Source organism: Falco biarmicus, chromosome 9 (genome assembly GCF_023638135.1).
Source record: "Falco biarmicus isolate bFalBia1 chromosome 9, bFalBia1.pri, whole genome shotgun sequence".
NCBI classification, from domain to species: Eukaryota; Metazoa; Chordata; class Aves; order Falconiformes; family Falconidae; genus Falco; species Falco biarmicus.
Genome location: NC_079296.1, coordinates 28,048,949 through 28,062,495, shown reverse-complemented (window position 1 = coordinate 28,062,495; position 13,547 = coordinate 28,048,949). Strand labels below are relative to the sequence as shown.

Below are 13,547 nucleotides of genomic sequence, written 5' to 3'. Positions count from 1 at the left end.
AGAAAATGAATGGAGCAGTCACTTCCTCAGTCCTTCTCCATCCAGAGTGGTGACATGTCTTCTTTCTTTTCACTGGCACAGGTGCCCTCTGGCCTTGCTTGTACCCACCTGGAGCGCTTCTGCCAAGGGGACCACTTGCTCATGACACCTTCCTATTTAATGCTCTGTCCCATACGCTGGTCTGTTTTCAGTAGATGTCACAGCCCCATCCTCACCCCATCTTTGGTCTCAAGCAGAGCACAAGTGCTTTGCTCAGCACCAGACCCCAGCTATCTTTAATGTTCAAAGCAGGCACACCCCCACTTTCTCTACCCTCATACCTGCGATATTCTACTCCTAAAAACCCACCAAGCTACCACATTGTCCTTCAGCTCCTTACATAAAGCTTCCTTCACTACAATACCCAGATGATGTTGACTGGGACCAAGCTAATCAAAGCAGTTCGGCACCTTTGGCCAACAATACCACAGCATTTCCCCGTGCTCCCCTGCCTTTACCCATCTGTTGTCCATCATCTTGTTGGAAATGTAAGTTTTCAACTGTCCATCTTACGCACAGCCTGGTCCAGGACAGAGGCTTCTGCAAGGCAATCTACAGATCAGTCCCACCCTCACTGCTCATCTCTGTTTCTGAAGGGTTTGTTTCTCTGCTTTGTTACGCTGTAACCCCATGAGTTCAAAAGCCTTTTTTTTGTTGTTGTTTTGTTTTTTTAATCTTTACACAAAAAGAGACAACCAAATTCTCTGTTTATGAGGGGTGGGGGAGCTGGGTCAGCAGAATATTCATGTTGAGCTACCAATATCTTAATCATCACCATGACTCATGAAAACTCACAACATAAGCCATGAACTCTTAGATCAGGTATTCTGAACTATACTGACTATAACCACAAATTTAATCATTTTGTCTTCCAAGTTTGGATCCTTACTACTGCCTGCACGTCAGCACTGAAGCAGGGTCTGACACCAGCACTAAGCAGCCATCTCCTTCCCAGCTCAATGTTGAGAACTAATACATATGTTCCCGAGGTGTGTTTTGGGAAACTGCAATACCTCTGACGGATCCATGTGAAAAGGTGGATGTACCCTCTGAGCTGATGATATGTCGTTAGTCTTGGTGATAGGTTTTCAGTGACCTGATTCTGCTTAAGGTGACAAAAGATGCTGCCACCTTGTCAAACAGTACATTTTCCTGTACATCCTCACAGGCTGTACACTACTGCAGACAGGCAGATAAATCTGAACCCTGTACTTTGCTTCCTAAGGTCTGCTATCTCTGCTGTCAAGGGGATTTCTCTTCAGCTTTGCGGACCTTTTAGAGGAGCAGGCAGCAAGAACAAAGGTGCTTTATCTCTGGGTATCTACTCTTTTAATGGACCACCCAGATGCTGCTCAGATCTTTTGTTAGATATTTTGCAGGGTAACTGAGATGAGCCTAAGGCTTCAATTCTGTTAGGCAGCATAACCCAACAGGCACATTCCCCTGAGAAATGTCTGGAGAACAAACAGTTTGTGCTTCACGTTGAAAGACCTGGAAACTTCCTTAAAAAAAGCGCCTTAGCCTCCCCCAAGGAATCTCATCATACAATCACCCCACCTCAAGCACTCACCACCCACAGCCCAGGATGCCTCACAACTTCCTCACCTCATCAGTCAGGCAGTTATAAGCTCCTTCCCATTAGAACTTAATGTGTTCATTAAGTTGTCTTAATAGTAGAGAGGTCTTAAAACCTCTGTGTATCAATGCACTTCTCTCCACCCAGCAGCTGCTGTGCTGCTAACGCCCAGCTATCCTCCTGGCTGACCACAGCAGGCCTTGTTTTCCAGCTGTGGCTATGATGTTTCCCTCCTTGGCATTCTGGATGTGATGGCATTTTCCTCTGGTGCAGTAGGGGCCCAATTAATTCAGGCTATGCAACACAGATCATGGTCTTACCTGTAAAATATAAATAATTTTTTCAAAAGCACAGCAGAGGGAGGCAGCTGCAGTGTTTATTTGACAATCACATGCAGTGCTACACAATTCAGTCCCCCTACTTGCTCAGCTCCCTTCCTCCCAAATACTGCTGAACAGCTTGCTGCCGCAACACCTGGGAATAAGTCCTTTTATTTAAAATGGCCAACGTAAGTTTCCAGGCCAGGGACTGGTCATTCAGGGGAAGCCAAGGGAAGAGGTGTCAGGCTTCATCACCTAGTTCACATCCTCTGCAGCCTGAGGATGGAAGCAGTACCCATCTGTCCATGTGGCAGGGAAGACCCTGGAGTCTCAGTGCTCTTGTCCCAGCACAGTGCCTTCCACTACAGAATGTTCTTTGCGATTGCATTCAGGGTCCGCACTTTGGCCACATCTGCCACCTTTATGGAGTATTCAGGGGCCGAGAAGGACGCTCCCATGGCAACGTTCGGATTTCTGTCAGGAAAACCACAGGTTACTATCTGCAGGTGATACAGATAAGTAAGACACACAAAGAAAAACCCACTGTCTTCCCTAATCTCAGCAGCAGCCAGAGAACCTCCTGGTGCCACCCAAACCAAAGGTGAGACAGTAATACAAGAATAATCCAAAGAAACAACAGCATCAACAGAACCGAAGCGCAGACCTGTGGACAAATGTAAGCCATTCCTCCCTCACTCCTCTGGCACATCCTGCAGGCATCCCAAATCCTACATGCTTGTGTTAAACGCCTAAGGAACTACACCTCAACCTGCCTTCCCAAGTGCCACACCAGTACACTCACAAGTCCTGGGGCAGCAGTAGCAGTAGAAACGCCCCAAGAACCCAGTTCTGCACGGAGCTCATGTCCAGATGATGAGCGCCGCTAGATTCATACACTGCAGAACACAGAGCCAGGCATCATGATCCCAACCACAACAGTGCAATTAGCACCCACGAAGCTGTTTGAAATTTATGCCTGTTCCACAAACTCATGTCCACATTAATCCAGCTTTTCTTTCACAGTTCTGCTAAAACATAATCAGTTACCTGAACTTCATCCCTGAGTCACGGGCTGAGCGAGCAGAGCAGTGAAACTCAGAAGCAGTAGAGCCTTCCAGAATCCTCTGCAGGTTCCGCTCTGTGATGCCACCCCCTGGCGGGAAGAATCCCGATGTCACACACAGCCCAGATGGCACTGTCCCAGACCTGACATCACCCGGGCCCTATACCCTAAGGGACAAACACAGTATCTACACTGAAGGGAAAAAAAGACAGCCCTTGGGACAATGGAGATCCGGGTGCATCAAAACAGTGTAACCCAGGGCAAGAGCCCAGGAAGCAGGGGCTAGGGACTACAGGAGCTGTTACAGATGACAAAAAAGCATTACCTGGCACCACCACAATTCTGCCCTTCGCCTGAAAGAAGAATAACATGTTGGTGATATTGCTCAGCACTACAGCCACACGTGCATTTGTGGAGCAGCAAAGAAACCTTATGTGCATTGCCTTCCGTAAGCCATGGATGTCACCATGGCTTACAGTTCGTGCATTCTTACCCATCTGTTTTGTACTACTCAAGTTTTACAAGAAAAAGTGGAAAAGAATTTGCAGTTACAGCTAAGAAAACTTGACACCATTTCCTCCTATCTTTCTATCCCATCTGACTACCTCTTAGGTATATCCGTTGCATTTTCTAAACAGGAACTGTGAGACCCCCCCAGCAGGGACTTCACTTTGCTGTTTGTGTGGGTTAATCACACCAGCTGCTGAAACCAATTCCTATGCCCTCCTCCCACTGAGGGCAAGAACAAGCCAATCAGTCTTTGCTGTAAGAGACTCTGGGGTCTAGTCCACATGGCCTTGAGAATACACATTAAGGCCAAGCCAGAGAGGGAGGGCAATCGCTCCTTGACAGAAGTTCCCTTATGGAAATAGGTTTATCATAGAGGAGCTGCCCCCAGGCAATGCCCAGAAGCAGCCATAGCAACCCAGAGGAGCACTGGGAACACTTACCTGTTCCGCAAGCCTCTTAATTAAGGACAATCCTTCCAGTGCTGAGCTGTCACAGCCACTCGTCAATACCCGCTCAAACCCCAGAGAAATCAGGGTCTCCAGTGCCACCAGAGGGTCGTGCACCATGTCGAAAGCTGGGAGACCAACACAACAACTCAGAAATCACTCAACTAATCGTGCTCAAGCTCTGTCCCCCAGCCGGCTCAGGAGCCCAGGAGACAACAATAGGAAGGCTACTTCTCACAGCTGGCCAACCCCACAGGGAGCCACAGCTCCTGACTATAACGTCCCCCTTGCAGCAGTGGCAGGGCCACGATGCTCAGCCCTCAGACACCTCCTCTCCACCCAGGGCAGTGACCAAGCCTGGACCCTTCCCCTCCTGGGGGAACAGCACAGCCACAGCCTGCTCTTGCACAGCACACAGAGCTTTCCCCCCTCCAGAAAAACACCAAAGTACATTACGATCAGCTCCCTTCCCGTCCCACCTTCCCCTGGCAGCGGGGCAGAGGCTGGTCTCTGCCAGGGCCAGTGTCCCAGGTGACTCACCTCGGTGAAATGTAACTGGCAGGGGACGACACACCGCTGCAATAAGAAGACATACGGTCAGTCAGGGCTGGCACAGAGAGTCCCTTGTGCTAGAACCAGAAAAGCACACGAGATGAAAGAGGACAAAGGCTTCTCAGGCCATTCCTGGGGAGCTCAAAAGAGTTGCGGTACTTGCTGGAACAACACAGCTGCTGCTCGTTGTTGCGAGAGAGTTCTTCTGCCCTTTGACAAAACAACAAATCTTTGTTTTTATGAGAAACACCAAAATCCCCCACCTCATCTAGATCATGCAGAACCCTCATTCCCACCAGAAACGTCTTTCTCTGCAGGAAGGAAACAGGGAATTTGTATCATCTACCTGGAGAAGGGACAGGACCAGTGCTCTCTGAAAACAGTAGAGCTGATTTTCGTGATTTATTTAGCTACCTAGAACTTCTGCTCTCAGACCACAGCAAACTTTAGCAGAGGTGCTCTATTGACTGACTGTGCAAAGCTCAGTTTTTTCTATGAAAAGAAATCCTTCTGCCTCTGGAGGCAAATCCTGACAAGACCCCTCTCTTTTGCTGCACTCTCTGCTGCACATTCATCTTCATGAGAGAACCTCAGCACCACACCACCAGGAAAAGGCTCAGCCTGCTTTAGCTGTAGCTCACAGAAAAGATGTGGAAACAAATTGTCTTTCTTTCTACCTATTAGAGGTCTGGGCTAACAATTTTCCAGTGCAGCTTCAGTAGCCTTTTATATATTTCCACCTCTCTCCCATTAACTTTCCTGAGTGTGTTAGAGGAAAAAACGAAGATGAGCTGCCAGCTACTCACGAGGCCAAAGCCCATGAAAGACATATCCTAGACACCTATGGCAAGGATGTAACGAAAAGAACAAAGGGCAAAGAAAATGAAAGAGAAAGAAAATCCAAAAGCTTAATATACTGATGCCCCTAAAGCAGCTCACCTTGTACCGTTCTTAGACTTTGCTATTGCATCCCAGGTGGTAGCAGCCCTTAGTCTGCAAAGCTTTTTACCGATTTAATGTCTCACAGGTATCACAATAAATGAAAGCGAAGATGGTGGAGAGAGACGACAAGACATGCAGACCAAAACACCCTGCACAGTTCTTTCCACCTCATCAGCCTGAGCAGCACTGAACTCATGCCCACAGTCACAGCACAGATATGGCACCGAGCTCAGCAGAGCACCGCTGACCAGAGACACCCTTACCCAGCAACGCCGTGCAGAGCTCCGTGTCGATGCGCCCATCCTCGGTGAGGGCTCCAAACACCAGCCCGTCAGCCCCATGCAGCTTGGCCAGGCGGATATCAGCCTTCATCACTTCCACCTCCCGGTCCGAGTAGAGGAAATCGCCGCCGCGGGGTCGGATCATCACGAACACGGGGACCCGCACGCACTGCTTCACCACCTGCAGGAGTCCTGGGCAGGGCAGGGAAAGAGGCACCTCAGCACTCAGCTGCGGCACCCCAGCACCCAGCCGCGGCGAGGCAGCGGGGCGGGGTACGCGGGACAGGGGGAAGCGAGGCTGGCAGGAGGCGGCGAAGGGAAGGGAGCCCGGGAAGGGCGGCGGGCAGGCGGCCCCCGGACGGGCGGACGAGGCTCACCCATGCTCGGCGTGGTCCCTCCTTCCACGAGGCCCGCGCACAGCTCGATCCGGCCGGCACCTGGGGAGACACACGTTAGAACCGGCCCCGCCGGGGCCCGCCGCCACGCCGCCCGCTCCCCCGCGCCTTACCTCCGCGCTCTGCGTTGACGGCGGACTCCACCGAGTCCACGCACACCTCCATGAGGAAGCCATCGTCCATACCTGGCGGAGAGCGGCACCGTCAGCCAACCGACGCCCATGGCGGCCACCCCGCTCCGCTCCGCCGCGGCCCCGCCCCACTTCCGGCGCGGGCCCCGCCCCCTCGCTCCTGCTTCCGGCCTCGCCTCTCGCGGCCCGGGCCCGCACCGCCCGCGGGCGCGAGGGCGGGCGCAGGAGGATGGAGGCGGGGGGCAGAGCCGGCGCGCCTCGCTCGCGCGCTGCGGCGCAAGCCCCGCCCCCGCCGCCGCGGCCCCGCCCCCGCCGCTGCCCGGGCCCCGCCCCCGCCTCGCACGCGCCCTCACCTGCGCTGGCGGCGCGCGGGGGTCGCTGCTGGCTCTCGGTCACGTGCCGGGGATTGTCATGGTGACGCCCAGGTGTGTCCGGAAGTGTTCGCCCTGCTTCCGGCGGCGCACGCCACTTCCGGGGTCACTCGGGATGCTGCGTGCGGCGGGCGGCAGTGTCCGGCTCCTGCTGTCCGGCGGCGCTGCGGGGGGGTGGGGGGTGCCGGCACGGGGCCTGGGCCCTGCGGCCGCCCCGCCGGCCCACTCCCGCCTCCCTACGCAGCGGTGCCTCCAGCGGCGGCTCCTGCAGCAGGCGCCGCCGCCCGCCGCCCCGCCCGCCGTGGGGCGATGGCTCCTGGTCTGCAGCGGCGCCGTGGCCGGTGCCGTGGTGCTGGGCGGCGTCACCAGGTGAGCGCGGCACCCCCAGCCCGGCGGCACCGAGCCGCGGCCCCTGCGGGGGCTCACAGTTCTGGCCGTGAGGACGCAGCGGTCCCCGCCGCTGGTGACCCGCTTAGGCCCCCCCTGTGGCCTGCAGCTGCCCCACGCTCGGAGCCCGCCCGAGTACGGCTGCGAGAGCTCCTTTAGCGACCTTTTGGCTGCAAAGGGGCACCGTAGGGCAGGGCTGGGAGTACTGGGGAGACTGGCCATGGCGCGTTGGTGCCAGCTGGCAGTAACTCTTACACGTTCCTGGTAACTTTCGGCCTGTTTGGTCACTCGCTCCGTGTGCTCCATCCTGTTCCTGACTGAGCATAAGAGCTGACTGGTGCAGCCAACAGCTCTTGCTGCAGTTTGGTAGATTTGCACACTGTCAGGGAGTGAATTGTGCCTGATTGTGTCTCTGCTCTCAGGCTGACAGAATCAGGCCTTTCAATGGTTGACTGGCACCTGGTGAAAGAGATGAAACCCCCGAGAACGCAGCAGGAGTGGGAAGCCGAGTTCCAGAAGTACCAGAAGTTCCCAGAATTTAAAATGTGAGCGTGCAAAAGTGGAAGAAGGGTGGGCTGGGAGCATCTCTCCTGTGACTGAACCACTCAAGGACCTCTAGTAAGAAGGAAAATGTTTTCTAACATCACTGGGAAGGCACGCTAAGCCTGTCTGGCTGTGGCTCATCTGCTGTCGCTTCCTTTCTCTGAGGAAGGTGATCCTGTGTCGTGTAAAGTACAGTACAGGACTATGCATTACATAAAACAGTTCTTTCTTTTTGCTGTCTTTAACAGCCTGAATCATGACATGACACTGACAGAGTTCAAGTTCATTTGGTACATGGAGTATTCGCACCGTATGTGGGGCCGTGTTGTGGGTTTGGCATACATTCTGCCTGCCAGCTACTTTTGGCGAAAGGGCTGGCTCAGCCGCCCCATGAAGGGCTGCGTCCTTGCACTCTGCGGGCTGGTGTGCTTCCAGGTGAGCAAGCTCTGCAGCCACAGGGGTTAGCAGCAGCATCTTCTGTGAATATCTTCTGATTAAGTGTAGTTGAGACTGTGAGATTTGTGAAAGCTTGGGGGGTGTTGGTGCTAGTAGCTGGTTGAAAGTGGAAGAAGCAAGTTGCTTTGCCCCTAATGTTTATCTGGTCTATGCAGTTGCTGCTGCCCTGTCTGGCTATAACACCTCTCCTGTTTTGTCAGGGGCTGCTGGGATGGTATATGGTAAAGAGCGGGCTGGAAGAGAAGCCAGACTCCTACGACATTCCTAGGGTCAGTCAGTACCGTCTCGCAGCACATCTCGGTTCCGCACTGGTTCTGTACTCTGCTAGCCTGTGGACAGGGCTGTCATTGCTGCTTCCACGACACAAGGTACAGATGACATGTCAGGAGTCAAAAGCACAGGGTAGTGTCAATTCAGAGGGCTGAGGTGAGGGTGATGGTACTTCTGTTTTAGTCTTTGTTCCTGACTCTGGTCTAATACTGTGCTACAAAATACCGTTTCTGTAAACTTCATGGTTATGGGACGTTTCCTTTGACTTGGTGGTTCTGCTCAAAAGTGACGAGTCTCAGAGCCTCTGCAAGCTCGGGCAGGGGTGTGTCTGACTGGGCTAAATGGCTTGTGGCAGCAACTGTCCAGTGGCCACTTCAGTTTCTGCACAGGGCTGGACTTGAATAGTCGTGGTTTTGAGCAACCACTGAAGTGTGACTGCTGTGTGGTGGTGTCCAGATTTCTCCTGTAAAATACAGGCCAACACCTTAGCCTATATATGCAGTGAAGGCTTTTCTTACCTGCTGCAGACAGCACTGGAAATGCTTTGCCTTGGTTTTTTTCTTTTTCTTTTTTTTTTTTTTCTTCTTACTTTTACAGTTACCTGAAACCCATCAGCTCCTTCGCTTGAGACAATATGCTCACGGCACTACGGCTCTTATTTTTCTTACTGCTCTTTCAGGTAAGACTGTTTCTGCTGTCACATCTGCAGCTCATTCCTCTCTGCCTTCCCCCTCCTCCCCTAGTCTGGCAGGGTCTGTGAACAACCCGATCATGTTCTGTGGGAAATCTTTGTTGCTGCCAGGAAGCTTACAGTTGAGAACATCCCTTACCAGTCTTTCCTGAGCAAGCAGAGGTGCATCTTCCAGCCTGCCTGTTGCTGTTTGATCTCTGTATGTGTTTCTGAAAGAAAGGGTCAAGCTGAGCTCTTGAGTCAGAGTTGCGCAACCCGGAGTGCCACCTTTGCCTACTCTAGTAGTCATTTTCTGCTCTGGAATTGCAGGTGCCTTTGTGGCAGGGCTAGATGCTGGCCTTGTGTACAATTCCTTCCCCAAAATGGGGGAGCGCTGGATCCCAGATGATCTCCTTGCCTTCTCCCCTGTGCTGAGAAATATCTTTGAGAATCCTACAACTGTACAGTTTGATCACAGGATCTTGGTAAGTGCTGTCTTCCTGCTATGTCTGTGCAGCTTCTCTGTTGCCTCCTGCAGCCAGGGTGTTCTCTTTTGGCTGTAATTCTGTCAGCTTGAGTGATATCCAGGGTGTCCAGAGGTCCTGAGAGCATGTTACCAGTTTGCTTCTGCAGAAAAGAGGAAGTTTAGCACTCTTAGTTTCAATGTGGTCTCCTTCCTTAAGGACATCTTCCTGCACAAGTTACAGACCTTGTTTCTTCGTGACTTCTCTTTCCGTAACGTGAGCTACAGACCAGGGTAGCCCTTGCTATTGAAATGTGTGGGAAAGTTGTGTGAAATAAAACTTGGAAATCCCAATATTGAATGCTTCCTCCAGCATTTCTGAACTTGGTTTACACCCATAGCACCCTGTGAAAATATCTTGGTTAGTTAGAGCAATCCAGATACTAAATACCACTGTCGGCACTGCTGTGGACTAAGCCATCGCTAAGACTGCAAAGGAAGATTAGGTGGCTTAGAAGAGGCATCACCTGGGGTGACCCTGCACAGCAAGATTATGCTGGCGAACTACAGCCAAGTGGTGAAAATGAGATCAGTTTTCTAGATGACATCTTCCACCTTCAGTTGTCAAGGTGACAGATAGGGAGAGAGCAGAAATAATCCCTAATGACTTGAAGAAATGAGGAAAAGCTGTTGGAAGGTGAAGCATTAATTTGGAGAAAAACAGAGCTCTCTATAACTAGTTACATTTCTGGGTCATTAACCTGGTGGGTGTGGAAATTCCAGGACTTGGTCATGGCCCTTAACACATTTCTACAGTTAAATATTGCTCACAGAATGAAGAGTGGAAGAAAGAGTGCTGCATGGAAGGTGCAGCCAAAGGCCACTGCACACACTTTCTTTGAACTTTTCTCGAAGAGTGGTTGTTTCTCTTCCCTTCTGTAGGGAATCACCTCAGTCACTGCTGTCACAGCGCTGTACCTCTTCTCGAGGAAGATCCCACTCCCTCGCAGGACCAGAATGGCAGTGACTTCCTTATTGGTTGTGGCTTATATGCAGGTACTGTCTCTCTTTTGGTTTGGTTTGTTTTTTCCTCCCCCCTATCTATTTTACTTTTCTCCCCATAGTCCTTTGTAGCATATTTGCAAGACAGAGCTGTCCCCAGCTTGGCTCTGTGCTGGCTGCAGGGTCCTGGAGCTGTGAGGGTGGAGCTGCCGAGAGCTGCGTGCAGTCTGAACACCAGGGTGGGAGGCCTGGCTGTGGCCAGGGCTGTGTGTCGGTGATGCACCCACGGCAGCTCTTACCCCTTCTTCCTTCTCGGCAGGTGGGCCTGGGCATCAGCACCCTGCTGCTGTATGTCCCCACGCCACTGGCCGCCACACACCAGTCAGGCTCCCTGGCGCTGCTCAGCATGGCGCTCTGGCTCATGAGCGAGCTCCGGCGGGTCCCCAAGTAACCGGACAGAGGGAGAGACCCCCGGGGGAGCTGCGCTGCTGGGTCCGGAGCCGGCAGAGACCCCACACACCCCGGGTGCACGGTGGGCTGCGCGCCCGGCCGGGCTGCGCGCAGGGAGGCGGCGGCGGCAGGTGTGAGTGCGAACTTTGTAACATAAAGGCGTTTTTACGGAGCGGCTGGTGTCTGGCTGGGTGCCTCCTTCCGGGGTGAGGCGAGGAGGGGTACGGGAGCCCCGGCGGCGGCGGGGGGGCGGGTTGCGGGCGGCGGCAGGCTCCCCGTGGCGCCCCCTGCCGGCGGGCCGGCGTACGCGCGGCTGCGCGGCTCCGCCAATGGGAGGCGGCGTGGCGTCAGGGCGCCGTGGATTCGGCGGCGCGCGCGGCAGTGGGCACAGCGGCTTCCGGTGCGGCGGCGGCGGCGGGGCCTGGCGGTGCGCGGCGGCCATGACGGCGCACAGCTTCGCGCTGCCGCTCGTCCTCTTCTCCGCCTTCTGGGGCCTGGTGGGCATCGCCGCCCCCTGGTTCGTGCCCAAGGGGCCGAACCGTGGGTAAGTGAGGGACTCGGAGGGATGCGGGGGGGGCGGGGCCGGGACCGGGCCTCCCCGGCCTGACGTCGGTGTCTCCGCAGGGTGATCATCACGATGCTGATCACCACCGCCGTGTGCTGCTACCTCTTGTGAGTACTGCGGACCGGGCCTCGGTACACCCCCCCTGCCGGGACCGGTGGCTGCCGCTTAGCTTCCTGCCCGTAAATTAATGGGGCTGCCCCCGGGCCGTGGCCTGCTTCCCTCCCGGGTATTCACCCCCCGGGGCAGCAGGCCCTCTGCCAGCCCCCCCCCTTGAGGCGGCAGCGTCTGGGCATCCTAGGCCCTGCCCCCATGCTACCGGGCTGATGGCAGGTTGGGTCCCTTTGCAGCTGGCTCATCGCCATCCTGGCCCAGGCCAACCCCCTGTTCGGGCCGCAACTGAAGAACGAAACCATCTGGTATGTGCGATTCCTCTGGGAGTGAGCAGTCCCCGGTGGCCGGCACCTGAACAGAGACCCCCCACCACCAGAATTGTCACCGTGAGTGGGCAGAGGGCTGGGGTGGCAGAGATGGCCTTGCTTGCCTGCTCATATCTGGCTGGGGTGGGAGCTACAGCCTGGCTTTTGCTGGGTGGGAGATGCTTTGGCCTTTGCACATTGCGGTTGTGGGCAGCTGGTCTCCATGTGGAGCGGCTGGCTCTGTGCTGGGCCTGAGCAAACTGAGCACTTGCCCCGGGGGTTCTCTAGACTTGTGGAGGCTCCCTTGTGGGTGCAGTTTAGTGCTAACTTCTCCTTTCTCCCTTCCCCAGCTCTTGCTGCTGTTCCAGCCTCTACCCTCCTGTACCTGGCAGCCCCCAGAGGTGCTGGGACAGAGGCTGGACCCGCTGCCCCAGTGTACCCTGAACACTGCAACCTGGACCAGTGATGGCTGGGGCCCTGAGCATGGCAGGCAGTGCCCCTGGGACAAGGTCCTAGTAAGCCCTGCCCTGGGAGCAGCCACGCTACCAGGGAGAGATCCCCTCAGCTGTCAGAGTGCTGCAGTCACTGACGCTGAGCACCATCCTGAGAGAGATCTGTGTGTAGTGCCACCAGATCCTGTCCCTGCAGTGCTTGCCCTGCTCCCTCCAGTACACTCAGTCCTATCCCCTCGAGTGAACCCCCTGCTCGTAGCCCAAGCTGCCCAACTGGTTACCATATCCGTGGTCATTTCAGGCACTGGCTGCCTCTCTGAGAAGGCAGGAGCCCATTGCATCCTCTGTAGTATGATGAGTTCCCTGCAGTAGGGGTGGTCCTTGCTAAGACAGGTTCTAGCTGTGAGTGGGAGAAGGGAGGGCTGACACCAGAGGAGCATGCAGATCCCCCTGGGTGTGATGAGGGAGGTGCTGGGGTACAGGGCAGGGGGTTCTGTTTGGCAGCCTGCTGGAGGGGATTAGGGAGGTGCTATGTCTCCTCCCATCCCTCCCAGCAGCGAGGGAGCTGCGGTAGTGTCTAGGTATCACCACCACCTCCCAATCTGTGTTCAGGTTCTGAGAACAGAATAGGGCGTTGTGTTTTATGTTTCCCCTTATTTATTAGACAATTCGCCTGTATGTATTTATTTGTCTGTGTTAAATTTGTGTTGTGGAAATAAATCCTTTTTCTAGTAAGTGATGCTGGAGACTGAGTTAATTGCTGCTTTGAGGCTGGGGAACAGTCTTGGCTTTATTCAGTCTTCTTCCCTTCCCCCTAACCGTGCTCTTGCACCATGAGAACAAGGCTGGCATCCTCAGCTGTTGAGCAGGTGGTTGGCAGCACAGTGGTGCATGGAAGGTTTTATCCTTGATGCCACCTGTGCACTTGTCCTGTCGGACCAGGATCACAGGTAGGCAACTGCATGTGCTAGAGGGAGAATTGGGTACCTGCCCAGCCTCTCTTGTGATAGGCAGCTGTGCTGAGGCCATCCCCATGGCCATGCAGCAGCTGGGGAAGCTTAGTGGTCACTTTCCCAGGCAGCTCCACAAGACTGGGATGAGGAATAAGGTAAAATGGCAGAGAGCAACATCTTCCGGGGCTCCTGGCTTTTCCACTTAAGAGAAGGGAGGAGGGCAGTAAAGGATGCCATCTCCAGGGATCAAACAGTTCAGTTTGGATCAGAGCTTCCCTTGCCACTATTAGCTTT

The 13,547-nt window shown here is 54.4% G+C and overlaps 3 protein-coding genes across 4 annotated transcripts; 2 read left to right on the top strand and 1 right to left on the bottom strand.

Moving 5' to 3' along the window:
* Positions 1-1,970: 1,970 nt before the first annotated feature.
* Positions 1,971-6,724, bottom strand: CUTC (cutC copper transporter). 2 transcript variants are annotated; one of them, XM_056352958.1, is made up of 9 exons: positions 6,609-6,724; positions 6,238-6,309; positions 6,107-6,166; positions 5,712-5,921; positions 4,495-4,530; positions 3,949-4,082; positions 3,324-3,351; positions 2,983-3,088; positions 1,971-2,409 (listed from the first exon to the last, which is right to left on the bottom strand). In XM_056352958.1, exons 2-9 carry the CDS (start codon positions 6,305-6,307, stop codon positions 2,298-2,300), a joined length of 756 nt encoding a protein of 251 aa, XP_056208933.1. In that variant the 5' UTR covers positions 6,308-6,309; positions 6,609-6,724; the 3' UTR covers positions 1,971-2,297. The 2 variants fall into 2 exon arrangements, with proteins under 2 accessions (XP_056208933.1, XP_056208932.1); XM_056352957.1 differs by lacking the exons at positions 6,238-6,309; positions 6,609-6,724 and adding an exon at positions 6,310-6,385.
* On the top strand, positions 6,667-11,867 carry LOC130155562 (cytochrome c oxidase assembly protein COX15 homolog). Its single transcript, XM_056352955.1, has 10 exons — positions 6,667-6,995; positions 7,436-7,558; positions 7,805-7,991; positions 8,213-8,380; positions 8,880-8,961; positions 9,283-9,437; positions 10,358-10,471; positions 10,737-11,000; positions 11,492-11,539; positions 11,780-11,867. Exons 1-8 carry the CDS (start codon positions 6,667-6,669, stop codon positions 10,866-10,868), a joined length of 1,290 nt encoding a protein of 429 aa, XP_056208930.1. The 3' UTR covers positions 10,869-11,000; positions 11,492-11,539; positions 11,780-11,867.
* ATP6V0E2 (ATPase H+ transporting V0 subunit e2) lies at positions 11,130-13,035 on the top strand. Its single transcript, XM_056352959.1, has 4 exons — positions 11,130-11,411; positions 11,492-11,539; positions 11,780-11,929; positions 12,199-13,035. Exons 1-3 carry the CDS (start codon positions 11,197-11,199, stop codon positions 11,871-11,873), a joined length of 357 nt encoding a protein of 118 aa, XP_056208934.1. The 5' UTR covers positions 11,130-11,196; the 3' UTR covers positions 11,874-11,929; positions 12,199-13,035.
* The last annotated feature ends 512 nt before the right edge of the window (positions 13,036-13,547 follow it).

Coding starts and splice junctions, on each gene's coding strand:
- CUTC (XM_056352958.1), bottom strand. CDS start 6,307: ATGGACGATGGCTTCCTCATGGAGGTGTGCGTGGACTCGGTGGAGTCC. Junction 4,083..4,494: donor GCCAGTTACATTTCACCGAG/GTGAGTCACCTG, acceptor TTGGTCTCCCAG/CTTTCGACATGGTGCACGAC. Junction 3,352..3,948: donor TTAAGAGGCTTGCGGAACAG/GTAAGTGTTCCC, acceptor TTCTTCTTTCAG/GCGAAGGGCAGAATTGTGGT.
- LOC130155562 (XM_056352955.1), top strand. CDS start 6,667: ATGGTGACGCCCAGGTGTGTCCGGAAGTGTTCGCCCTGCTTCCGGCGG. Junction 7,559..7,804: donor AAGTTCCCAGAATTTAAAAT/GTGAGCGTGCAA, acceptor TGTCTTTAACAG/CCTGAATCATGACATGACAC. Junction 9,438..10,357: donor AGTTTGATCACAGGATCTTG/GTAAGTGCTGTC, acceptor TCCCTTCTGTAG/GGAATCACCTCAGTCACTGC.
- ATP6V0E2 (XM_056352959.1), top strand. CDS start 11,197: ATGGGAGGCGGCGTGGCGTCAGGGCGCCGTGGATTCGGCGGCGCGCGC. Junction 11,412..11,491: donor CCCAAGGGGCCGAACCGTGG/GTAAGTGAGGGA, acceptor GTGTCTCCGCAG/GGTGATCATCACGATGCTGA. Junction 11,540..11,779: donor GCCGTGTGCTGCTACCTCTT/GTGAGTACTGCG, acceptor GTCCCTTTGCAG/CTGGCTCATCGCCATCCTGG.